The sequence below is a fragment of the Alligator sinensis genome, unplaced genomic scaffold, assembly GCF_000455745.1.
Source record: "Alligator sinensis unplaced genomic scaffold, ASM45574v1 scaffold1030_1, whole genome shotgun sequence".
NCBI lineage: Eukaryota > Metazoa > Chordata > Crocodylia > Alligatoridae > Alligator > Alligator sinensis.
The window spans coordinates 146,589-171,136 of record NW_005842592.1 but is presented as its reverse complement, the minus strand read 5'-3'; the positions used below and the strand labels follow the sequence as shown (position 1 = coordinate 171,136).

Below are 24,548 nucleotides of genomic sequence, written 5' to 3'. Positions count from 1 at the left end.
TTGGTTTTCTTTTCTCTCCCTTTTTTTTTTAATTCTCTCAGCGCTTTAATTGCAGTGGGGCAGCTCCAAGCATCAAGGGATTCAACTTTTGCTATATTGTCAGGCAACAATGTATTTCAGGGTCTTCTATAAATGTAATACTGCTGAGGAGGGTCAGGCTGGGAGTGGGGGACAGGAGTCCATGTACTGCCTTCCTTTCCTCTTCTTGTTCTCCCCTTCCAAGAAAGGGGGTAGGGATGATTTTGTAAGGCTACCAGTATTGGAGGGCTGTTTGAAAATTGTGACCGGTTTTATTAGCGAATGGAAGGGGGAGATGGAGGAGAAGGCAAGCAGGCAGGCGTGGAGCAAGTACACTGGCCTATACCTTTTTGTAGAAAACACCCTGTTATGTGTGACGGGGACCGGAAATGTATAGATCTTAGAAGAACTATTCTATGCAGCTGTTCTTAAAACTTGGCTTTAAAGATACGTAAATACAAATGAATTCTTTCTACATGGAAACAGTTTATTTTTCTTTTTTGCCTCCTTGTAACTTGCACACAGGGCATGTAACAACGCAGCTTAGAAATGATGCATTCTTTCAGAATAAAGTATATCAAAACGCTTGTTTAGGTTCTATGGATTATTCTAGGTTAGGGCTCTTTGGTTATGCAAACACCTCTTTTACTTACTGGTTGATCACCTGTGCAGTATTGTATTCTGCCCAAAGAGCATTCAAATCTGAGTAGGTTCTGAAACTTTAGCAGGATGCTGTATTTGAATACAGATTTTTTTTTTAAAAATATATATACGCATAATGTGTATTTTTACCTCTTTTTTTTTTTTCTTTTAACTGCACGAACATCATCTAAATCTTAAGAATGTGTTGTGATTCCTGTCATTAATGTATATGTATTACCACATGGCTTAATTTAAAAGCAAAGGGTGTAGGGGGTTCAGTCGTTCAAAGTGGGCCAGCAGTTGCAGAGTAACCTTGTCTTGCCTTGAAATTGGCCCCATGTGTAAACTCATTGGAGAAGAGCTAAGGGCTGGCCTCTTTTTAAAATGAAATGGGTGAGTAGTTGTTAATGTACTATGGCTATTTTCTTCTGTAGATGCAGAAGATTTGACCTTTTCTTTTGACCTGGGGCTTAGAATCCTGAAAAGCTTTGGTGGAGACGGGTCTGAAATTAGGCAATTTCTTAAACAAGTGAAGGCACAAAATGTTATGGCTTTTCTCTTGGATAGGCCTTTGTAATGGCTTTATAAATTGCCAAATCACCTTGGGGAAGTTGCACAATGCTCCTTGTTATATTAAATATTGGTCAATACTAAGCTTGCTGGGTGAAATAACTTTTGATATGCTGCCTCATGAGTCTTGCAGTTGGAGGTAAGGTGGATTGGAAGTGTCAGAACTGCTAGCATTGTCCTTTTCCTGCTTCTCTTCACATTCCATAAGATGTAAAAAGCAGCATTAGTGTGAAAGGAATCGGTTCAAATGTTTCGTACTTCATTTTTTGCTTCTGAGTGTGCATACCCATTAATGAAAATGACAGCTGGCTTAAAGGGAGGGGTGGGTAGGATTATAGAATACCAAGGGTGCTACAAAGAAAGGGTGAAATACAATGTTTTTGTAGCATTAGCCCACTAACATTTCATTTGGATTTGTTTTCAAGATCTTATGAGAGAGACATTTTTAACTCTGGAACTGTTGATTTTTAAGTCAGTATATTAATAACTGAACTTGCATCTTGCAGCCTCTTATTTTACTGATCAAATGGATGTTGTGGTAATCCAAGAGAAAAGAGTTCCTTCACTGGTAGTCCTTCCTGTTGCTGTTAAACAGAAATTGCTGGACCTGTTGGCCATAGTGAGATGCAGTCATTTATTTCTCTTACTGTCACTGATGTTGCCAGAGTACAGCAGGAACCGGGAGCGAGTTTCTTTCCTGCTGCCTGCAAGGGAGATCATAGGGTACTTAGCTTGCTTGTTCTTCAAGGTAGGCCTTGTTCTGTGTTGACGTGTGTTCATTGTAATGATAATAATTAATCTTATTTTGATTTACACTGGTATCCTTCTTTTGAAATCACTTCTTGTTGGAGAAGGCCTGATGTCAGCACTGTTTTCTCCCCTGGCTGGGGGCAGTAGTTGCATCACGCCACTGAATGCACTGCGTGGAAAAAATGTCTTTGGTACTTGGCAGTAAACTGATAGTCACGCTAGGATGAGCAGCAGTCGCTTTCCTGTGTAAAATCGGTAACAGAGTTGATATTGAAACCTCTGTGAGCCCGCTCTTGCCTCTTCTCCCAGTGACGGAGAGGGAGGGGGGGGTATCTTTTCTCCCGCTATCGATTACCTGGTGTTCGTATTGGGTTTTTCCTGGCCCTCCTCTGCAGTGCACGTGTATCTGCTATGGGGTGGAGATGCATCTTGGTGCTGTCTCTGAGCGAACTAAGCAGCCAGGGATGAAAGGCTGGATCAGCTGAGAGGTTTGCAGCACTCTTTGCCTCCTTCTCTCCCAGTTTCACATTTGCTACTGTGAAGTGATGGGGGCAGCACCCCCCTGCTGCCCAGTATCCCCCTCCACTTACCCTCTCCAGCCTCCGCAGGTGCCCCTTTCGCGCATGCGCCTTCTGTCCTGATGGCCTCGCAGCGCCCCGCACTACAGCCCCCAGCAGCCCCTGCGGGTGTCACGTGCCGGCACCAGCCAACGAGAGGCGCTGTTACAGCCGGGGCCTCCCGGCTGGATGTAAGGAGCCATGGCGAAGGCCGCTCGCTGACTCCCCTGACGGGCCGCCCGGCTGGGACCCGAGGCCGGGCGAGGCCGCCCAGGTAAGGGTCCGCTCGGGGTGGCCGGGCCGGAGCCCCTGCCGCTTAGGAACAGGAAGTGACATCAGGGCGCTCGCAGAGGACGATGGGAAATGAGGGGAAAGGGGAGGCGGCGACCCTCAGCCCGCGCCCCTCTCCCGGGCCGGGCTGGGGGAGGGGAGGCCAGCTCGGCGCGCGACGTCATCCGCACGAGCGCCCGTGTGACGTCACCTGCCACGCTGATGTCTCTGGGGGGCAGGGGGACAAAGTGAGGATGGCGGTCCCTTGTCATCCATGATGTGGGGTTAACGTCACCAGCGGCGTGGGAGGGGGGGGCGCTGACGTCATCCACGTCACAGATGGCGTGGCCGTGCTGGTGACCTCCCGCTGCCGCGTGACCGAGATGCTGCGGTGTGCGTCCTCCTGTGACCTCCGTGTGGCCTTGCCGCGTTCAGCATGTCTGCAACACGAGGTGCCACGTGCGTGCCTCCGCAGCACCGCACGGTGAGGGCACGGCGTGCCCAGCCCCTTCGGGTCTGTGGTTGGGCACCGACAGGGTCGGGAACTTGCAGGCAATGTCACATCATCTTTGCATTGTCAGGATGTCCTGGCGTTAGTCCAGCGCTTGTTCCTCGGCCATCTCGCGATGTCATCGCTCACCATGACACTCGGTATCCCCAACCTTTCACCCCGTGGCATTGCCAAGGGGCAGCAATCGAGCATCTTTGCCACGCTGTATAGTGCTATTCTCCGCTCCGTGGGGGCTGTGGCTATACTAGGGTATTTTTTGCCAAGCCAGTGCACCTCCACCAGTGCCTCACGCCTGAAAGCTCTGGTACAGACAGGTCAACTTTCTGGGAGCATTTCAAGCACTGTGATGTCTAACATTGCTCTGAGCATTTGTTAAATGAGAGAGTCCCAGAAACATAATCCCTGTCTACCTCAGTGCCTCCAGTGTTGCCACAAGTAAAGCCAGAAACTGTTTTGTTAGACACATGCTACAGAAATATATATTCATAGATTGCGAAGGGATGGAAGGAACCTCGGAGGATCATTGGGTCCAGCCCCCTGCACCAGGCAGGAAAGACAACTGGAGTCGGGTGACCCCGGCGAAGTGACCGACCAGTGAATCACCCGCCCTGGACAACGTGATGCCAGCAGGGGCATTACGTTACAGGGATTGTTACCGCTTCACAATAGTGAGGAGACAGGAAGTTTTGCCTGAAGAAAGTTGGAGCCGGCTGTGTTTCCCCTGATGTTCCAGCTACTCCTCTGCCTCTAACGGGCCGATGCAAGTTGCTGTGCAGTTGTGCAAATCAGATGCACTCTCCGACCCCTGCCAAAGTCGTAGTGCAGCAGAATTGGCAGTTGTTGGATTAAGGAAGATCTTAAAGTTGTAAATGGCTTGGATCTGCCAGTTTTTACGATTTCTCCTTTTTTATTTCACTAAAAAGACGCACGTGATCAGGGAAGCAGACAGAGGAAACAGCTGTATTCAGACACTTGAAACAAAAGGGGTTCAGCATTGCTTCATTTCTTATCTAAATCCCTTAGCAGCTACTAACTCCCATTAAAACAGCCCTTCAAATTATATGAAATCTTTATTTCCAGTTTTTCTAAAACTTGTCACTCTTGGCCCTGTCTTTGGCATGTAAATAACATGACTGTAGTGTGTCACCCAGCCTGTTAATATTTACAGTTCTGTAACTTCTCATTCCATCCTGTTAGGGCACTGCCAGATGACCAGACCAGCAGTATTCCACTCTGATCCAGTCTTGAGACTCACTTTTTAATGCCTGCAAGCAATGAGTCAACAGCACGCTCCTACAAATTGAAATGTACATTCTTTTTTCCTTATCTCAGGGTCCCCCTGCCTATTCTCTCACTCTTCCTGGGACTGGCAATGCCTTGGGGCACTGTAACTGCCTGTGTGTGTGTGTTTTATCTTCCCACACGTGTGTCACTGACAGTGCACAAATTATACAGGACAGTTCCTTAAAGCTCCTGACATAAATTGACACCCACCTTCCCTGTGAAAGGTATTACAAGCACAAGCAGAAGAAGGGGGTTCAGAGCTGAAAGGGCTTAGTTAGCTCAATTCCCCATAACAAAAGCTGTGGCAGATTTCTCTTGTATTCTCTGAGATGGATTATCTGACTTTGCCTTGTTTGTTATATTCTTGGGCTAGCATAGCAAAAAAGTTATGGGTCACTTGGTACGTTGCTCTCTGTTGACACAGTCCTGAAGCGTGCAGCTCCCATGCCCCAAACATCAGATGTGATGTGGTTGAAGATGATGTACAGGTCTCTTCATTCTCTTGCCTTACTGCTAGAACCCCATGTTCTTTTAAAGCCCAGCCTAACTCAGTGCTTCTGAAGGCCCAGTGTCTTCCAAAGGTCATTCTGGGTTGCAGTAATCACAGATTCAGATCCATTTGGTGTGGTTCTGTGCTGCTGTGACCTCTCAGAAACCTCACAATGGTGTACTGCCAACTGATGCAGCAGAACTTCTCGATTATGACACCTCTGGGTCCGAGAACTAGGCACTGGTCACTGGTCTATGAAAGGCTCAAAGACTTGGGATCTCACCTCTTCCCTCCCACCCCAGACACAGAAACCACATAAGGCATTAACCAAGACTGTGAGTTCATGTTAAGTCCCTTGTATGTTGCTTTCCCTCTGAAGAAAGCATCAGCATTGGCGGGGGGGTGAGATTGTGGCAGGAGACAGGTGTGGGGCATACAAGCCAACTGTGTAACACTTTTCTTTCCTGCCTGCACCTTCAGAAGGGGATTCCAGCATGGTGGGAACTCTAGTGGCAATGCCTATAGCATTCATTTAATGCCCACAGTACTTAAGGCCTAATGGTGCCTCCCATCTCTCAAGATGCAGCTTCATGTGCTTTATTACTACACGTAAGAGCCTATAAGCATGAAGGACAGGGTTGGCATGCAGACATTTGAAAGGGAAGTTGCAGAAGGACAGAAGAACCTCTGAGCCACCTACATGCTAGTGGGTATCCCTGAGATCATCTGCTCTTTGTCCCAGGTTAGTAACCCCTTTTACAAAGCCAGCCTCCTGCCTTGCAGAGCTGTGCACAGCTGCTGGCCACTGTCTTCTGCACTCTGTTCTCCTGTTTCCTCTTCCATAGCAATATCCTTTCGGCTTTTTTCTGGCTCTCATACCCACCTGTTCTCTTTTGATAATCAGCAAGGACTGGATCACCTCCCAAGGTCGCAGTACCTCATCCAGAAGGATCCCAAAACCATTTTGCCCTCAACCACATCCTGTGGGCCTCAGGCAGAGCTGTTGCTGTCCAGCTTTGTATATAGAGATAAGAGTCCAGGCACTTGCATGGGAAGGGACACTGCTGTCAGGGTGGGAAGTAAGTAGGCAGCGAAGTGTGGACTGTGCACAGCTCACTGCAGTCATCTTAAAGGAGCTGTTGGTGCTTGGAGCACTATCCAGCCTTGCTGTCTGGAGGCCAAAGAACCTGAGCCTTGCAGCCCTTTCACCATCAAATAATCTGGCTTGATTCTCCTTTGACTCCGGTTTAGACAGATATGGATGGACTGATTTGCCTTCTGACAATGCCATGGGAAGGCTGTCTGTCTTTTGCAAACCTGTTTGTAGGTTAGGATCCAGAGGTTTGCTGTGCTGAGCAGTTTGAAGTTTTGGCCTTCTCCTCATGCACAAGTCGTGCGGCTGAAGTGCACAGTTAAATCAATTCAAACACCTTTCACACACCATTCTGTGACAGGGGAATATGCTATTGGTACAGTTTGTGCCCTCAGAGAGTGGATATTTAGAGCCCTTTCGAAAGGGCAGCTGCTCTTACATACAGAACATAAGCAGAGTTAGATGTGCAAGGCACGTTTCAACTGATATAAGTGCCTCTACCGGTATGACTGCAGTGGTAAAAACTCACATTTCTAACCAAACTGGTAAACTAGCATCCGTCAGCCAGGCCTCAGTGGGGGCATGGGAAGGTGACGAATAGCATGGGAATCACTAAATTGTGCTTTCTGCTGATAAATCTGGTTGATGCTGCAGAGACTGAATGTGATGGCACAAGAGGGTGCACGTATGTGTTGTCTCCCCTTGGGCTACTCATCATATCATTGCTACCTGTGTTCCTCCAGCTATGGATGCCCTTGGACCTGTCAGCTGCCAGTGTTTTAACTGAGATCTCCATGGCTGCCTAAGGGGTTTAGACACCCTCCTCTCAATACAATTTAAGGAATCAAGCATCCAAATCACCTGCTCACTTTGAAAGTCCCCCCTGTGCCAGCCTGCTCTCAAGAGTAGTTGGCATGGCATAAATGCTGGCAGCTGCTGAATGTCAGTGCCCACATGCACACATCTGGAGCCTCTCATTTGTGTGGAAAGAGGGCCTAAAAAAATGGTTTCAGGTGGGGATGCATACATGAACCAAAGTGCCTGCATACAGAGGACCTGCTCCTCTGGTTTTGGATATGAGCTCAGTCTCTGACTCAGCCCCGTGTCCTTCCCCACCCCATGGCCCCATTTCCCCTCCCACCTGCTGCAAGCTTTGTTTCTGTTGTGAGCAGTGAAGGCCAGGGATGGTCTCTTGTGATGCAGTTGTGCAGCCCCCAGCCCTGTGTGGCATGAACTCCATCAGGCTCTGAGTGCCACTGCAGCTCAAATTAAACACCTAGCTAAGCATTGCATCCGTGAACTCAGGGCTCATCTAAGCTATGGAGCTGCTGCTGTCTCTGTGGTGGCATAATTCAGGCATATGTCACCTCCCCTGTTGTGGGGGCAGAGCTGCATGCATCCTGGCAGGTTTTGCCAGCTTCACCAGCCAGGGTAAGTGATTTGTTCATGCTCTTGGCCAACACAGTTCTTCCTGCAGTGCTCTGTAGCAGAGACCAGGCACTACTCAGATTTACTTCTTGGCTTCTCTCATGTTCTAGGCCCCCGGCAGGATGGAACCGAGCTCTGTGAGGACGAAAGTCCCTGCTTTCTTATCTGACTTGGGGAAGGCGACGCTGAGGGGAATAAGGAAATGCCCTCGTTGCGGCACATATAATGGCACACGTGGGCTGAGCTGCAAGAACAAGAACTGTGGAACTATCTTCCGCTATGGCGTGCGCAAGCAGCCTGGTGCCGATGCTGTGAAGATCATCACTGGCTCAGACCTGCAGGTCTACTCGGTCCGGCAGAGGGACAGGGGCCCGGATTACCGGTGCTTTGTGGAGCTGGGGGTTTCTGAGACCACCATCCAGACTGTGGATGGGACCATCATCACCCAGCTCAGCTCTGGGCGCTGCTATGTCCCCTCATGCTTGAAAGCAGCCACACAAGGTGTGGTAGAGAACCAGTGCCAGCATATCAAGCTGGCTGTGAACTGCCAAACAGAGGCCACGCCTCTGACTTTGAAGAGCTCTGTCCTGAACTCTATGCAGGCTTCCCCTGAAACAAAGCAGACCATCTGGCAGCTGGCCACCGAGCCCACCGGCCCCCTTGTGCAGAGGATCACCAAGAATGTGCTGGTGGTCAAGTGCAAGGCCAGCCAGAAGCACAGCCTGGGGTACCTGCATGCCTCCTTTGCTCAGAAGATGAGCAGTAAGAACATGGCCGAGCACCGGTTTCTCTGCTCCTGCCAGCCCCTGAAGTCCAGCAAGGCCAGCACAGCCAAGGAGACAGCTACCCAGCGATGCATCCACTTTTTCGCCTGCATCTCTGCTTTTGCCAGTGACGAGGCATTGGCTCAGGAGTTCTCGGATTTCCTCAGTTACGATGCAGGTGGTAGGTTGGGGCTAACGCGGAGCCAGCTCTGACAGCTGGGTTTGAGCAAGGGAGAGGGGAGAACTTGGGGTGGGCAGGGTTTGGACAGAAAAGGCAGTCTCTGCTGCAGGGTCGGGGGGTGTCCTGGACTCTCCATTTGCTATCACCACTAGATACAGAGAGTTTTCATTTCCAGCCTATGAAGCAAATGTGATCCATAGATCACCATCCTAGGAGTGCCTCCCTTCCTTCCCAAGTCCCCACCAGGGCTTTATTATCCATGCTTTCCCTGTGTAAATGTATTACTGCAGGGAGAACCTTAGCATCCTTGCACTTTTACAGAGACTTTATGTGAGCGATATATCAGCCATCCAACAAAGCGGTTGATGGCTGCAGCTTTGTTTCAGTCCTTCCAGGGGAATGCAAGAATAAAACCAAGGCCCTGGGAGTGGGAAAAAGACAGGGACTTTGCAGCTAAAAGTCTGTCCAAAGGGCAGAGGATGCATGACTGGGCTTTGAAGGTGTTCTGTGGGAAAAGAGATTTGTGTCCATTTATCATTTATGCAGTTGTGTCTACAGTCAAGGGCATTTCCATTTGAGGAACTTTACCCACATAAGGTGCCCTCCTGAGTTCATTCAGACACCTCACGAGAAAAGCACATCTATGACTGTTGTAGGAGCAGAGCCATAAAGTTGTGCAAACTTAGGGCTACATTATGATGGATTCAGAGAATTTTTGCTCTTTCCTCTCTGCTTTTCCCAGGTCTCAAAGGAATTATAGTGCCCCAGTTAGTTTGCCAGCCTGAATCAACTGTGCAATCTGGCGAGTCCGCTGCTTCCAAACCAAAGAAAAGGAAAAAAGATGATGCTTCTGGTGAGTGACCCTGTCTGTTTTTTAACAGTGGCTTCAGAGTGTGTCATTTGAATGTCTGCTCTCTACAAGTTCATAGCATCTGACAACATAAGCTGTTGTTTACAAAAGCTTACGCTTCTCTGAAAAAAATTAGCCTATAAGGTAAAACTCAACCCTGCCTTCTGTCTGTACAGTAAGTTATTGTAGGTATAGATTCTCATTATGAATCTTTCAAAGAAATTTTTAGATGATTCTAAGCTGGGAATGCTGCACTAAAGAAGAGAACTTTATTATATGGGAAGCCTTAGACAGGAACATTAGAATTGCTCTGAAATTTAACCATGGGAGGGGGCAAAGTGACAAACTTAAATACCAGTAGCAAACACTTTGCCTATAAAGTGGAGGCATGTTGATCGGCAGTCCCATGTGTCAGGGCTTTTGCTGGGCCCCTGCAGGATCCTATGACAGACAAGTCTAAGGGAAAATGGGATTCAGGAGTGTAAGTTTTTCCTTAAACCTGTAATATTTTGGGTCTTCCAACTTTAATACTTGGAAAGATATGGGAATATATTATCAAAGAATCTGTTCCTAAGCTCTTGAGCAGAGGTGGGCAAGCCAGAAATAGTGGCTCAGTGATATGGTTGCTGTCTTGCAAGAGAGCAGGTCCTGGGTTCTGTGCCTGTACACCTGCTCCAAGTGGTGCTTCTGCATTTTGCATTAAAGGTCATTTGGATGCATTTGGATGCAGTGTGATCAGATCCAGAACTCATAAGGTTGGACTAAGTGTCCTCCTGAGGTGCCTTCCAGCCATATGTTTCTATGGTTCTGTAAACTGTGAAGGGATTTGGAGGTGGAAGATACTATCTGTAAGATCCTCTCTTTGCACTCTTCACACCAGCATGGCCCTTGTATTAGCAGTGCCCAAGGCACAGGTTGGTAGAGATGGGAAGGGCCTCACAGATTCCCACTCCCACCACTGGGAGAAGACCTCTCCATTATGGTGTTTGGCACTCGGAAGCTACCTATCTAGATCTTACAGGTCATGGGCAGCACACTGTCACTGTGGCTTGCAAACTAAAGCGCTCTCCAATTGAACTTAAGGTACACAAGTAGGCGGTCCGCTTCTGGCCCAGGATGCCACCAACAGCAACCTGAGGAAAAGTGGATTGAAAAAGCCAGCGGTGGCCTCCTCACTCAAAAGGCAAGGTAAGCACTATCTCCCACGGTCCTTCATTCAGCAGCTGAAATACCAGCATACCTACAAATGCTGCTGGCAAAGAGCCGGCTAATGTAAGCTAACATTGCACCATGGAATTGGCAGAGCTTTGCTGATAGTTTGGCTCTAGTAATTTATATTACTAGAATATAAACACCTGGAAGGAATATTTTGGCCCTGAATTTCCTCTTTCACCATTATAACTCCCTTGACCTCAGTGGAATCACTCCAGGTAGGCACTGGAGTAAGTGAAATGAAAATCAGATTCTTCTGCTCTTTCAGCTCCCCTGTGGTAAGCAGTGGCCCTATGCTATACCTCTGTGGCACATCCTACCAGCTGAGTAAACTGTAGCCCCAGACAGCAGTGTCTGTCTCTCCGCTGGTGTTGACCTAGTCCTTTTTTGGCTGTTGCATGGATTTCTTCCTTCTCATGCCAAGTCAAAAAATCAAGACTCTGCTGTGGCTAGTGCTTATAAGTAAATACAAATTAATTTAGTAGGGAAATGAAGTAAAGTCACAATTAAAAGTAGCAGCCAAGTCAAAATAAAAAAAGCATGGGACTACTGAATTCTGGTCCTCAACTGTCTCCCCTGTCCGTGTGTACAAACAGCCCCAGTAGTGGTAGAGCTGGGTCGGAGGTGATCCCTTGCTAGAACCTGTTAATAGTTGCATTTGATAACCACACAGACAAATTTTCAGTCAGAGAGATAAGTCAGTACTGTCATTTCTCCTTCTAACATCTGGGAGGCATGATTCTCCTCTCTCGTGCTTCTGACCTGTACTGGGTAAAACCCCACCAGTGTAACACCCATGTCTGGCACATGCCCAGTGGCGCACGCCAGCAGCCATGCCACAAACTCAAATAGCCCTCAGCTTTCTTAGGGCTGTTTATACATGGGTATATTTTCAGAACATTCATTTCTGTCTCGTATTAGGACTGCTTATTTATATTTAGGAGTATCTATATATACATATGATTTTATTCTGGTGATGCCTTAAGTTTTAAGGCTCCATCTAGTTTCCCTTTAAGTCTGTAAGGGCTGTTCTCTGATATTGGGGTCAGACTTTTTGTAAACGCTTCTATATTCCTACTCTGTTTCCTTGAATGCCTACTATATTCCTGCTCTGTTTCCTTATTCACCTGCAACTCATGGTGATGCTGTGGTTTGGTACAATTTTCTTAATGTCCTTTGTTTATTTGGAAAAAGCTGAAGTCAGAACTAATTACATTTTTGTATGAAGTAATTTTAAAGTAGGAAGAATAATCTTGCCAGAATGATCTTGGCCCTTTGTCTCTTTTATCCCCCTGCTCTTGTGTTATTCTGTAATCTCACCCTGTTGCAGTTCAGCGGGATTACTAGCAGATGTGAGTTTCCTACGCTTTTAGTAAAGAGTCATTGTTCGTGGGATGGACGCGATTGCTTGATTAATGATAACACTATGTAGCAACTGAGGGCAAAGAGCACCAGACCTGACTGAAATTACAGGGCAGGGGGGCTTTAGGCAAAATATTATTAGTAGCTCCAATCCTGCAGACTTTCCTGAATACCTATCTTTAGGCACTCAGTCTAGTCACTGCCTTCATTCAGACTTTTCACACCATGGAAAGTCTGCAGGATTGAACCCTAACAATTATTTCGGGTTAAAGTTTCATATGAACGTTGCTTCATGGTATAAAGGCCCTGTTTTTTTTCTCCACTGGATTTTTTTCTCCACTGCGGTGCTGAGTACCCAAGGAGTAGGGGGTGCTCAGGCCCAACATTGCTGGTAGCTGTGTTCAGAGGGCAACACATGTTTGACGCTGCATGCCAATTCTTAAAGCCCCGTGAATCTCAAACATTCTCTAGAAAGTTAAATCCTGGAAACCAGCCAAGAATAAGGTTTGATCTGTCACAGCAGAAATATTGCTGTTGCGGTTTCCCCTCTAAACTTCTCTTTCTGTTATCTCAGGAAAGGCAATCAAATTGAGGAATTGGGATGCCGAATATACTTTTTTCATATACACATGCAGAAAAGCTGCTAATAGGGACTCACCATGTTTCTGGCTCGAATAACTTTGTCTTTTCATTGTGGGAGCTGCATCTTGGATGTGAAGAATGCTTGTGTTTCAAGTGCAGTTTTAATCAAGGCTTTCTTTTTTCTTTTAGCCTGTAATCAGTTGCTCGATGAATCACAGGTGTCCTTGTCCTTCCAAGAATGGTTGGCCAGTGTCACTGAACGCATCCATCAAACCATGCATTACCAGTTTGATGGTAAGTGCTGTTGTTCTGTAGCTGCCCCACAGAGCTTTGAACCTTGCTGCATTTGCTGCCACTCCATTTCTAAAGTAACAATGAGAGTTAAGTGGTTGAAGGTTTAGCCAGCTTGAATAATCTGCAGGCCAATACTTGCCATGGATGGGGCAGGTGTTTCTTTGCATTCCTATGCCTCCTTCAATCTCCTTTTATCCAAGCTAAACATACCTAGTCCTCTCAACCTTTCTCCATGCAGCTTGCTCTCCAATATCATCTCTCTCCCTTGCCTTTTGGATTCTCTCCAGTTTTTTTGCATCCTTCTTAAAATTCAGTGCTTAGAACTGGACACAATGCTCCAATGGAGGCATGATCAGCACTGGGTGCTGTGCTACTCTCTCCTCCCGTATCTTATGTCCAATACATCTGCTAACCCAGTCCAGCATTGGATTTGGCTTCTTTGCAACATCAATGCATTGTTGACTCAAATGGCAGGAGGGCTCTTGTCCATGTCATCCATGTTGTTATTAAACAGTACCTGATCCAGAACAGGGTCCTATAGGACCTCAATTGAGCCCCCTTGCCATTGGTCATAGTTACCCTATGGTAGGTATTCAGCCAATTATGAACCCACCTGCTACTGGTTCTGTCTGTCTCATATTTCTCCAGATTACTTATGAGAGTGTCATGTGGGACTGTCCAGGTATACTCTGCCCACTGTATTCCCTTCTGCTGAAGTCAATGGACTACCTGATTTTGTGTCAACTGAGGTTCTGGCCTCACATGTACATAAGGAAAACACGGAATCCCATCTCCCATGGAAGTGTGATTGTTGCTTAGAAGAACTTGGCTATTTATTCAACCGCAACACTATGCAGCCATTACAGAAAGCACCACAGCCCATAGAAACTGCTGGGGAAAAACTTGGTTAAGCAAAATGTAACCGGCCCAAAGCAATTACAAATGTAAAGCCTACCTTAAGGCTAGAGGGAGACATTGGTTTGGTCCTGGCTCAGAGTATATTATTGCCAGTGCATTACACACACCAATGGGCAAGGTCTCCTTCTCCTGTTCAGACTCAGTCCTTTGTAGGTTGAGAGACATGAGATCATAAAAGGAAAGCAAATGAGATGTCCCTTGCCAGTGGAACTAATATGCTCTAATGGAAGCACTCAAAATGGCAGGTGATTCATCTCCTATCCTATTGCATTCATCCCCCCCATTCCCTTCTCTAATTAAGTCCTTCTTGATTTTCCATGCAGGCAAACCAGAGCCTCTGGTATTCCACATACCTCAGTCTTTCTTCGACGCCTTGCAGCAGAGGATTTCAATAGGGAGCACAAAGAAGAGGCTGCCTAACTCAACTACAGGTACAAGATGTTACGAGGTGGCTGCACACAACATATCACAGTTAATTTTGTGTCTCTGGAAAAATCTCATTTTGTGGCCATGCTCTGAAAGCATGAGGCATAGCAGCCTTTGATGAGTTGAGGGCTTTGTCATTAACTGTGCTCCAATGTACGGTGCCTCCTTGTCTGTTACAATATAAAGGAGCATTCAGTAACTTGGATAGCAGAGTCTTTCCCAACCAGGTCATCACTTTGGATGTGTTTCAGGTGAGCAGCGAACACAAGTCACCATAGGACTGTTTGGCCTATGTGAAAATAGCTGTTTATACAGCTCATTAATGCTTACAGGTCTGTTCACATCATTACAGTGGATATGTCCAGTGATAGCTTCACAGTCTTTATAGAGAGGCTGAGATCTGAATGGAAGACTGCCACTACTTTTGATGTACCTGAGTTGGAAATAAATTGTCACTAAAATGACTGTTCTCTTTAATTTTGGCTTGAATCATGTAATAAGGGGAAATTGTGATTATTTTGAGAGCCATTCTGGCTTATTAAGCAGCATAACATAAGTGTTACCAGCAATCTTGGATGCTCTTATTTATGCTCTTGAATTTCACGCTAGGGTGTAAAGAAAATAGAAAAACAAATTCCCCCATAAAAATGTGTCCATGCAGGGAGTTTTTTTCATGGTTAACTTTTCCATGCAATTAGGCCCTAAGTCACATACCTACCTCTTTACTACTTGAAGTGTATGAGAGAAAGCCACGTCTCATACTGGCTGGACTCCAAGGAAGGACTTGCACTGCTATTGATAGCTCTTATGAGAGCTTGCTGATGTAAGATAACCCCTCATGTTTCCATTGACTTGATAATAGGGGTATACTAATGGTGACTAGGGGTGTGATGAGGTGTGGTTTACATTTGCAAAGTACTTTGGCATCTTAAAGATGAAGCATTGCAAAGTGCGAATTGTTCTGTAGTAGCACATACAGGGCTTGTCTACACATGCAGTTAATGCAAAGCAATAAACTCTGGTGCATATCATGCCAGAGTTTATTGCTTCCAGGCACCACATTTACATGTGTGCCTGAGACTGCAGCTTGTTGAGCCAGGTTGGAGCAACTCTGGCTGGCAGGGGGCCTGGAGGGTCAGCCTGCCAGCCTAAGGCTGCTCCAACCTGGCTCAGCCTGCCACAGAAAGTCTGACTGTGGCACAAGTGTGCTCCATTGTGGGGCTAGCTGGTAGGCAGTCCCCTCACTGAAGCACCCTCATGCCGCAGACAGCTCTGTCAGCATCTGTACTGTACATGCATTGCTGCACAGTAAAGAACTCCACCGTAGGATAGTACTTGTTCCTATAAGAAGGAACAAAATCTAAGATGGATGGACATAGCCTTAAGACAGCCCTTTGAGCTGCAACATGGTAACATCACAGAGGAGTAAGCTTGAGATACTGATTGAATGAGAGACTTGCCAGGGAGTTATGCTGAGCTCAAGGCTGCCTTTAGAGCTGTTGGAAAGCAGTTTTCACCAAATGTGAAAAGCCCAAGAATTAACATTGTGATTTAAAGTTCATTTCACCAAGACAAAGAGCTGCACTATTGCAAAACAATTTTTTTAAGTTGCGGTTTTTACCATCTGTAGTCTTGCTTCTCCAGGTCCTTGCATTATCTTTAAGCGATACTTCCACTTTTTCCTGGAATATTTCTCTATAGGCTGTAGCAAAGCCTTGCTTGTTCTGTAATAGTTGGCTTTCTTGTTCACAGCTTTTGTCCGGAAAGATGCCCTTCCTCTGGGTACCTTCTCCAAGTACACCTGGCACATCACCAACATCTTGCAGGTCAAACAAATATTTGACACACCTGAGGTAAGGCATTTTATTCTTGTGGTTCCTTTCATAAAGGCCAAGCCTGGAACAAGTTCTGTTAACCTAAACTGCAGAGAAGAGAGCACCCACATGTGGGTAAGCAAGAATGTTGGAGTTCAGTTGGGCTGCTCACAAGTATGGGCTACTTTCAGAATGACTGAGCTGAAGAATCTCACTAATATTGTCAGCCAAACCTGCCTTCTTGCTGCCTTGCGCAGCAGTCGTTCTCAAATTGAAACTCTAAGTGATGATCTTAGCTCTAGGAGCCCACCCATCAGCAAGGACTGTGCTCAGGGCTAGCTGATGCCTCCCACTGCTTTCATTAAAGGCTTGGAAAAAAAGGGAATCAACTCTTGATACTAGACTGAGATACCCCAGTTCTGAGCTGCAGGGGCACATACTTGGTACCATGTTTCTTTGGGCCCTGCAATGCTTACTTTACAGAGGACCTAATAGCCTGGCTTCAAAAGGAGGATCAGATGCTTAAGCCCTCAAGCCTAGTGCTTAGCCTAGTGGCTAGGGCACTGTCTTGCGAGGCTTGTGGATTTGATGCCTTTAGAGTCAGGACTGTTCTGTTTCCCCACCTTCTGTGGGACCACACTGAGTTTCCCTTCCAGCACTTGCCCAGCAGTTAGGTTCTGGGGCTGATCATGTTTGTACAACTGGAGAGGAGTCACTGCTCACAGCTCATGCAGGAGGGCAAGAGGCTTTTCTTTTTCCGTTAAGCAGCTGTGGGCAAAAGAAGATCTCTCAGCAGTTGCTGGCACTTGTGGGACAAAGATACAGGGCTGCTCTGGTGGGAAACAGAGGACCATGTCAGAGTTGCCTCCTGTGACAGTGGAACCACATCACTGCTACCAAGGCAGGTCTCAGCAGGGGTCCTTTCTTTTGGGACCCTTGGAAGTGCAATTTCCTGCCAGTATAGTGGCCAAGTGCTAGAACATTTGGGTGAGGAGGCAGCCCTGCTGCCTGCCTCTTGCCCTGGTGGCACTGGCATGGACTAGAGCCCAGGTTAAAGCACTGTCTGTTGTTGCATGTAACCAGGCCCAGTGGGAGGCTTCTTCTCTGGTGCCCCATCACTTGCCTGAGGTAATAAGCAGCATGACTTCAGTTCCCTTCTTTTCTGCCACTTGGGGGAAAAGAGGTGACTCTTGGAGCTAAAAGGTGCAACGAAGCATTGTAATATTTAGGTCAGAGTCAGAGCAGCCTCCTGGCTCTAGAGAGCCTCTCAGCAACATGAAGAACTGTCTTTGCTTGAACCTGCTGGGAGTAGGATGTTAGGCTGCACCACAGTCACCAGGCCAACAGGCATATGCTTGGGACAGCTTTCACTGAAGCTCCCTTATACTGGGCATGCTGTGCTGTCCAAGCAGCAAGGCTGAAGGGGGCAGAGAGAAAGGGGCAGGCTGTGAGTGTGACCTGTGGAGCACAGTGCTGTGGGGCTGGCAGGACTGTGAGTTCTAGTCCCAGAGCAGCTGGGTGTGGGAGGCTATATTTTTTGATGATGGGGTAATGACACTTTCCTTTCAGGGGCTGGCAGCTTGGCTACAAGAGGCATGCCGGAGACAGAAACCTTTAGGTCTCGCTTGTAGTCTGGTGATGAGACCACTGTTGCTGTAGGCAGGGGCTGTAGATTTGAGTCCTCAAAGGCTGGAGTCTTCTGGTCCCCATCTCCTATGTGGGTTCATCTCCACTCTGGTGCCTGCCTAGCAGGTGGGGTCCTGAGGTGAACTGTGATTGCACAGCCAGAGGGAAATTGGGTTCACAGTCCAATTTGAAGATCGAGGCAAGGGTTTTTTTCTGCTTTTTTCTGAGTCCTCCATTGAAAAAAAAGCAGCAAAACCCCTTGCCTGGTGATTCAAACTTCAGATTGGACTGCAAACCCAATAAGAGACGGGGAGCAGAGGACTCCAGTCTTCAGGCACTCAAACCCACAGCCCCTGCCTCCAGCAACAATGTTCTCACCACCAGACTACAAGCGAGACCTAAAGGTTTCTGTCTCCAGTGTGCCTCTTGTAGCCAAGCTGCCAGCCCTTGAATGGAAAGGGTCATTACCCCACCATTAAAACATATAGCCTCACACACCCAGCTGCCCTGGGACTAGAATTCACAGCCTGCACTTTTCTCTTTGCCTTCTTCAGCCTTGCTGTTTGGACAGCACGCCCACTGCAAGGGGAGCTCTAGTAAGACTGCACTTGAATGCTTATACTGTGGCCTAGTGGCATCAGTCTGTTATGGTAGATCTAAACCTGGCTTGTTTGAGCCCTGTGTGAGGTGTTTGCCTGTGAAGCAACACTCTCCTGACAAAACAGCTTTGCTCTCTTGTAGGTGTGGAGTTTCTCTTATGCTCCTCATCCATGAGCTATGTCCTGGGTGCTCATTACAATGGGTCACCAGTCCCACATATTTGGCTCCCTTTGACTAATCTGTGAGGGGAACTGTATTAGGTGTCTGACCTGGAAGTGGATTGCTATGTCTCCTTGCACTGTGATGCAGGCTGGAAGACTGTTTGTGCTCACTATCAACTGTGTTTGTTTCTTTGCTGAGATGCCCTTGGAAATCACACGCAGCTTCATCCAGAACCGGGATGGGACCTACGAGCTGTTCAAGTGTCCCAAAGTGGAAGTGGAGAGCATAGCAGAGACTTATGGACGTCTGGAGAAGCAGCCTATTATCCGGCCCTTGGAACTCAAGACCTTCCTCAAAGTTGGTAGGTGTCTCATGGGTAAGATCCAACTCAGGAACTGGCCTCTCTGAGTTGTCAGCTTGAGTTTGCAGGTATAGAGTTTGGATGCAAGTGTTCTAGTAATTTCTGGGCAAAACTCTAAGCTGTAACCACTGTATAGTGCCACTTAGACAACAGGGTGTTTGATACACAATGAGACAGATCTGCTTCAATGGTGTCTCCTTCTGCATCCCCTCCTCTTCCAGGCAATACATCACCTGACCAGAAGGAACCAACCCCTTTCATTATTGAGTGGATACCCGACATCTTGCCACAGTCCAAGATTGGCGAGCTAAGGATCAAGTTTGAATATGGCCACCACAGGAATGGACACACCACAGAATATCAGGAGCAGCGCCCTTCACTGGAGCAGACGCTGGAGCTGACCCCTTTGACTACCATAACCTTTCCTTGAAATTAAGGCCCAATCCCACTCACAGCTAAATTTGCACAGCCCTGCTTTACTGTCTGCAGGGCTCTCTACTGAACTGCTTTGTAAAGATGAGGCTTTTTGACTAAATAGCCATGGGGCCTACACTAGAAAACAGACCCCCTGCCCTGGCCTTGCTCCCTTCATAAATAGCATTTGGTGCTGCTCTATAGTCTTCACTTGAATGGTGCTGTACTCTGCTGGGGTGTGAACACATCTTTCTGCATTTCCCTGGGACTTGTACATGTTCAAACCTCTGTAGTTTCTCTCACTCCCCTTTGCAGAATAGAAGCATCTGCTGCTGAGTGGAGACAGTGCTCTTCAGTACCACAGCAAGATGCAGATACTGGTAACTACCCTGTGAACTATTGTGGCATAGACTGGTTCTACCAGGTTTTAAGATGCTTTTTTTTGTTTAAAATAAAGCACATGAGAAAATGCGGCTGCTGATTTCAAACCAGCCTTCTGGGAGGAAGAAGAGGAACCACTTTGAGTTAAACCATTCATGTACTCACCTTCTAGCAATGAGGAGAGGGAGTCTTTAGCAGTCAAACTTTCACCTTCACACACCGTTCAGCATTGGTGCTAAAGCTCCGCTCTTTAGACTTAAGATCTGATCCAGAGTCTAAGTCTTTCCATTGTTTTCAGTGGCATGTGGAGCAAACCCTTCACATATCTATGTCTCCTTATTTCTTTTCAGCAATGTTTCTCATGCAGGTAGACCAACAATGCCAGGTTTTAGCTAAACATAAACAGAAGGGTTGTATGGATCAGATAGCCAGAAAAGGAAGAACGCACCTACCTACCTAATCCTACAGAAACCCACTAGGGAATTGAGTCCAAGTGGCACTACAGTCCTGGTCTATCTAAAGCAATAGTGAATATGTTCACAATGAAGAGAGACAATGGGATGCTGCTCTCCAGGTTACTAGTCAGAGAAGACTAGCTGGAGCAGTAGGAGTCTTCTTGCAAAGTGTTTTCTTGAGAAAGCTGGGGTGCCTGGCTTCAGTCTTAAGAGCTGGAGCAAGATTCCAGCATCTAGGTTCAAAATATGCGGGCAACCCTCTTGCAAAGTGAGGTGCCAAAGATGGACATCTATGAGCTAACAAACTTTAGAATGAGATTCCAGGAACAAACGGATTTACCTTTTAACTCCACAGGGGGGCAGCACAAGTCAGGGATGACGAGCATCCTTAGAGAGGATGTCTGCACAAAGAACAAATCACTTTTTAAAACTGCAGTTAGAAGAGTAATCTTCTGCATTATCCCCTGAACACACAGCAAGTCTGGAGAAAGGATCCTGGACCCCCGCAGGCCCTAGACTAGTGCTTACTGTCTAAGCCCTAGATAGTAGCACGTAGCATGTATAATGTTCATACAGGACTCGGGAAACAGATCAAAATTCTAGAGTTCTCTCAACCCTTTCCCTCCTGGGGAGGGAATTTTAAACAAGGGTTCTTTGCATTTTTTGTAAGTGTTCCCCAATCATGCATGCAGTGGGTGAAGTGAGCTCAGCGTGACAACACCTATAGTTTCCCACTGTGTTCACCTTTTTGCCTTCTCTCTATTTACTCTGAGTCCTACTAGACAGAGACAAAAACCTTGCCCTGATCACTCAAGAACAATTAGAAAGGCATGAATGGATAAATGGCTCCCACCCCTCTGCCTGATTCTGGGGGGCACAGCTGTTTCTGACTGCCCAAAAAGCTGGCTGCTGGTGAGTTCTTTGGCTTTCAGCTGATCACCGCATCATTAGATATGTTTCACTAGAGCCTTGACACTGTAGAGGGAGTTGAAATGGTATTGTTGCTTTATCCAAGTCTGGAAAGAAGGAGAGACTAGTAAATAGCTGCCAAGCTAATAGTGGCCAAGGACAGAATTCAAACCCAGGACACTGAGACTGTAAGCCAGTGCTCTGCCCTCCAGGCTAGCAAGCACCTCTGCGCACGGAGCTCTGGGCTGCGCCCCTTGACTCGGTGCCTCTGAGGTGGAACAAGAGCGTTAAAGACTGGAGGCTTTGGTGTCTTTGCATGGGCCCGTGTTAGTCGAGATGAGCAGTCACACTGCTCGCACCCAAAGAGCCACCGTTCCCATATCAGGACTTGACCTCCAGTCTTGCGGCGTGAGAGTGTGGATGGCGAGAGAGAGGAGTTCCTGGGACTAAAAGAATTTGTTATTTTCTTTTTGCTCTTAAAATCGCTGCAGCGTACTTTATTTTCTTCCCAGTGCTCCATGGGGGTGGTGGGGCTGGCTGGGGAGATAGGCGTATCTTCTGAATGCTGACGGGTTTAGGGGAGTTGGGCGCCTGGCTGCTGATCGGGTAAGATTGGGAAACTTTTCGGCCTTCACTGAGACGCAGTTGTTGCCATTGGGGAAGCCTTAAGGTCCAAGATAGAGGAGGCCCTGATGTCTGGTCACCTCCAGGGTCGGGCAGCAGCCGAGTCAGGGTTTTCGGGTAACAGTATTGGACTCAGGCTCCCGGCTGGTGACCTAAGCCCCACTTTACATGCCCAAGGTCCCTTTTTGTTGTGGCTCTGCCCCTGCCTCTCAATCTGCGCCCCACTTCCACGCACCAGGTGTTATGTAACAGGTCCCCGTTTCATGCGGGTGCAGTGATGCTCCCTTGGTTAAGTAACGCAAGGGAAGTGTGAAAGGAGTCTAACATGGTCCTAGGGTCTGCATTAATACAGCAACACAACCCCCTATTTAACCAGCTCCCTGGGAGGGCCAGGGCCCAAGGCCTGTGGCGCACCCTGGGTCTCTCCAGCTGTCTCCCTCCTGTGTCACAGTGATAGTGCAGGGTTTTGTTATTATCTCTATATATTGCACGCTCTCTCTCTCTCTCTCCACCTGATTTGGCTGTACTTGCACCTCTGCCCGAGCCCTGGCCCTCTGGCACTGTGAGTACTACAATGCGGCCAACCTGCTGTCCCTTTAATTGCTGTGGCCAGAGGCACCGGGTCAACAGGCGCAGCCGACAACCTGCTCCCCAGGAGAGCTTGGTAGCCTGGTGGAGAGAGTGCTGGCTTAGTGGCTTTGTATCATGAGTTCAAATCCCACCCTGCCACTGTAAGCAAGTACCCTTCATAAACTGGTCTCTGGGCTGAGCTCTTTACTCCTGGGGCCCCCTGACTCTTTCATTGGCCAGAGGCACTGAGTCAAGAGGCGCACCCGACAGGTCCCTTGGAAGGAAAGCTTGCTGGCTTTGTGGGGTGAGTGCCTCTCTAGAGAGTGGGGATGATGGGTTCAAATCCCACTCTGGCACTGTGAGTAAGCTGGTGTCTGGGAGAAGTTCTTTACTCCCGGGCCCCTGACTTTTTCATTGCTGTGGCCAGAGGCATCGAGATAAGAGGCGCACCCGACAGGTCTCCAGGAAGGAGAGCTTGCTGGCCTTGTGGGTGAGGTGCTGCCTTGAGACACTGGTGTCATGGGTTCTAGTCCTGTGTGTGTCTGGGCCTGGTGAGTGATCCTGAGTGAGCCCAAGACCCATGGCCTGGGTGCCCCCCTAGCTGTGCTGTTTGAGCGCACAGCAGTTGGGGTTGGCTCCATGCTGCTTCTCAGCATGACTTAGGCACCCATGTATACTGTTGTCACATGACCTTTTGGAGGTCACGGAGAGGTCGCCCGGGTCTGGGAGGGCGTCGCCCGTTTTTGGCACTCCCGGTGTACATGTACAGTGTACAGTCATCCAGGTGAACGTAGATGTCCACGTCTCTGGTTTTGAGCCTCCCAGTGACTAAAAGGCATACACATAATCAGTAAGAGACGGACTTCTACGTTCACCTGGATGACTGTACACTGTACATGTACACCGGGAGTGCCAAAAACGGGCGACGCCCTCCCAGACCCGGGCGACCTCTCCGTGACCTCCAAAAGGTCATGTGACAACAGTATACATGGGTGCCTAAGTCATGCTGAGAAGCAGCATGGAGCCAACCCCAACTGCTGTGCGCTCAAACAGCACAGCTAGGGGGGCACCCAGGCCATGGGTCTTGGGCTCACTCAGGATCACTCACCAGGCCCAGACACACACAGGACTAGAACCCATGACACCAGTGTCTCAAGGCAGCACCTCACCCACAAGGCCAGCAAGCTCTCCTTCCTGGAGACCTGTCGGCTGCGCCTCTTATCTCGATGCCTCTGGCCACAGCAATGAAAGAGTCAGGGGCCCCGGGAGTAAAGACCTTCTCCCAGAGACCAGCTTATTCACAGTGCCAGGGTGGGATTTGAACCCAGGATTCCCACTCTCTAGACAAGCACTCTCCCCACAAGGCCAGCAAGCTTTCCTACTTAGGGACCTCTCGGGTGCGCCTCTTATCTCAATGCCTCTGGGCACAGCAATGAAAGAGTCAGTGGCCCCAGGAGTAAATAACTTCTCCTGGAGACCAGCTTACTAATGGCACTTATTCATGGTGCCAGGGTGGGATTTGAACCCATGATTCCTACTCTCTAGACAAGCACTCTCCCCACAACGCAAGCAAGCTTTCTTTCCCAAGGACTTATCAGGTGCGCCTCTTATCTCAGTGCCTCTGGGCCCAGCAATGAAAGAGTCAGGGCCCCGGAAGTAAAGAACTTCTCCCAGAGACCAGCTTATAATCAGTACTTACCCACCATGCCAGAGTGGGATTTGAACCCATGATTCCCAATCTCAAGGCAGCGCCTCAACCACAAGGGCAGCTAGCTTTCCTTGTCAGGCACCTGTTGGGCGCGCCTCTTATCTCGGTGCTTCTGGGCACAGCAATGAAAGGGTTGGGGTCCCAGGAGTAAAGAACTTCTCCCAGAGACAAGTTTATTAAGGGTACTTGCTCACAGTGCTACGATGCCACCTTACCAGCCAAGGCCAGGATTCAAACCTAGGACACTGAAGGCCAGTGCTCTGCCCTCCAGGGTAGCAAGCACCTCTACACATGGAGCGCTAGGCTGCGCCCCTTGACCCGGTGCCTCTGAGGTGGAACGAGAGCGTTAAAGACTGGGGGCTTTGGTGTCTTTGCATGGGCCCGTGTTAGTCAAGACGAGCAGTCGCACTGCTCGCACCCAAAGACCCACCGTTCCCGTATCAGGACTTGACCTCCAGTCTTGCTGACGGAGCAGCGTGGGACTTAGCCCTGAAAACACGCCACCCCCCCAGGCTCCTGGAAACGCTGGCTAATATATGTCTTCTGTTGAGCACACTCCTCCTTGTAGGCACTAAGTGCCCCCGGGTGAGAGCCGCAAAAAGCACAGTAGTTACAGCCCCAGCCTGACTGTTGGTTTTAGTCCTGGGTCTGAACCTCCATGTTTCACTTCCCGTCAGGGGAATGGGTCCAGCTAGGTGAGAGCAGGCAGGAGCACCTCACCC

At 48.2% G+C, this 24,548-nt stretch overlaps 1 protein-coding gene and 1 long non-coding RNA gene across 5 annotated transcripts; one reads left to right on the top strand and one right to left on the bottom strand.

Moving 5' to 3' along the window:
* Window positions 1–760: 760 nt before the first annotated feature.
* On the bottom strand, window positions 761–2,709 carry LOC102376400. The gene is made up of 3 exons (XR_324870.3): window positions 2,571–2,709; window positions 2,336–2,430; window positions 761–2,222 (listed from the first exon to the last, which is right to left on the bottom strand). It is a non-coding gene; the product is annotated as an uncharacterized LOC102376400 (long non-coding RNA).
* On the top strand, window positions 2,597–19,623 carry CUNH2orf42 (chromosome unknown C2orf42 homolog). Of its 4 annotated transcripts, none has more exons than XM_025214646.1 (10): window positions 2,722–2,811; window positions 5,673–5,834; window positions 7,724–8,555; window positions 9,301–9,411; window positions 10,492–10,596; window positions 12,754–12,858; window positions 14,100–14,207; window positions 15,955–16,055; window positions 18,603–18,765; window positions 18,987–19,623. In XM_025214646.1, the coding sequence occupies exons 2-10, from the start codon at window positions 5,793–5,795 to the stop codon at window positions 19,193–19,195; spliced, it is 1,776 nt and encodes a 591-aa protein (XP_025070431.1). In that variant the 5' UTR covers window positions 2,722–2,811; window positions 5,673–5,792; the 3' UTR covers window positions 19,196–19,623. The 4 variants fall into 4 exon arrangements, with proteins under 4 accessions (XP_014379800.1, XP_025070431.1, XP_025070430.1 ...); XM_025214645.1 differs by having other exon boundaries at window positions 7,724–8,558; XM_014524314.2 differs by lacking the exon at window positions 5,673–5,834 and having other exon boundaries at window positions 2,597–2,811; window positions 7,724–8,558.
* Window positions 19,624–24,548: the final 4,925 nt, after the last annotated feature.

Coding starts and splice junctions, on each gene's coding strand:
- CUNH2orf42 (XM_025214645.1), top strand. CDS start 5,793: ATGCTAGTGGGTATCCCTGAGATCATCTGCTCTTTGTCCCAG. Junction 9,412..10,491: donor GAAAAAAGATGATGCTTCTG/GTGAGTGACCCT, acceptor ATTGAACTTAAG/GTACACAAGTAGGCGGTCCG. Junction 18,766..18,986: donor CAAGACCTTCCTCAAAGTTG/GTAGGTGTCTCA, acceptor CTCCTCTTCCAG/GCAATACATCACCTGACCAG.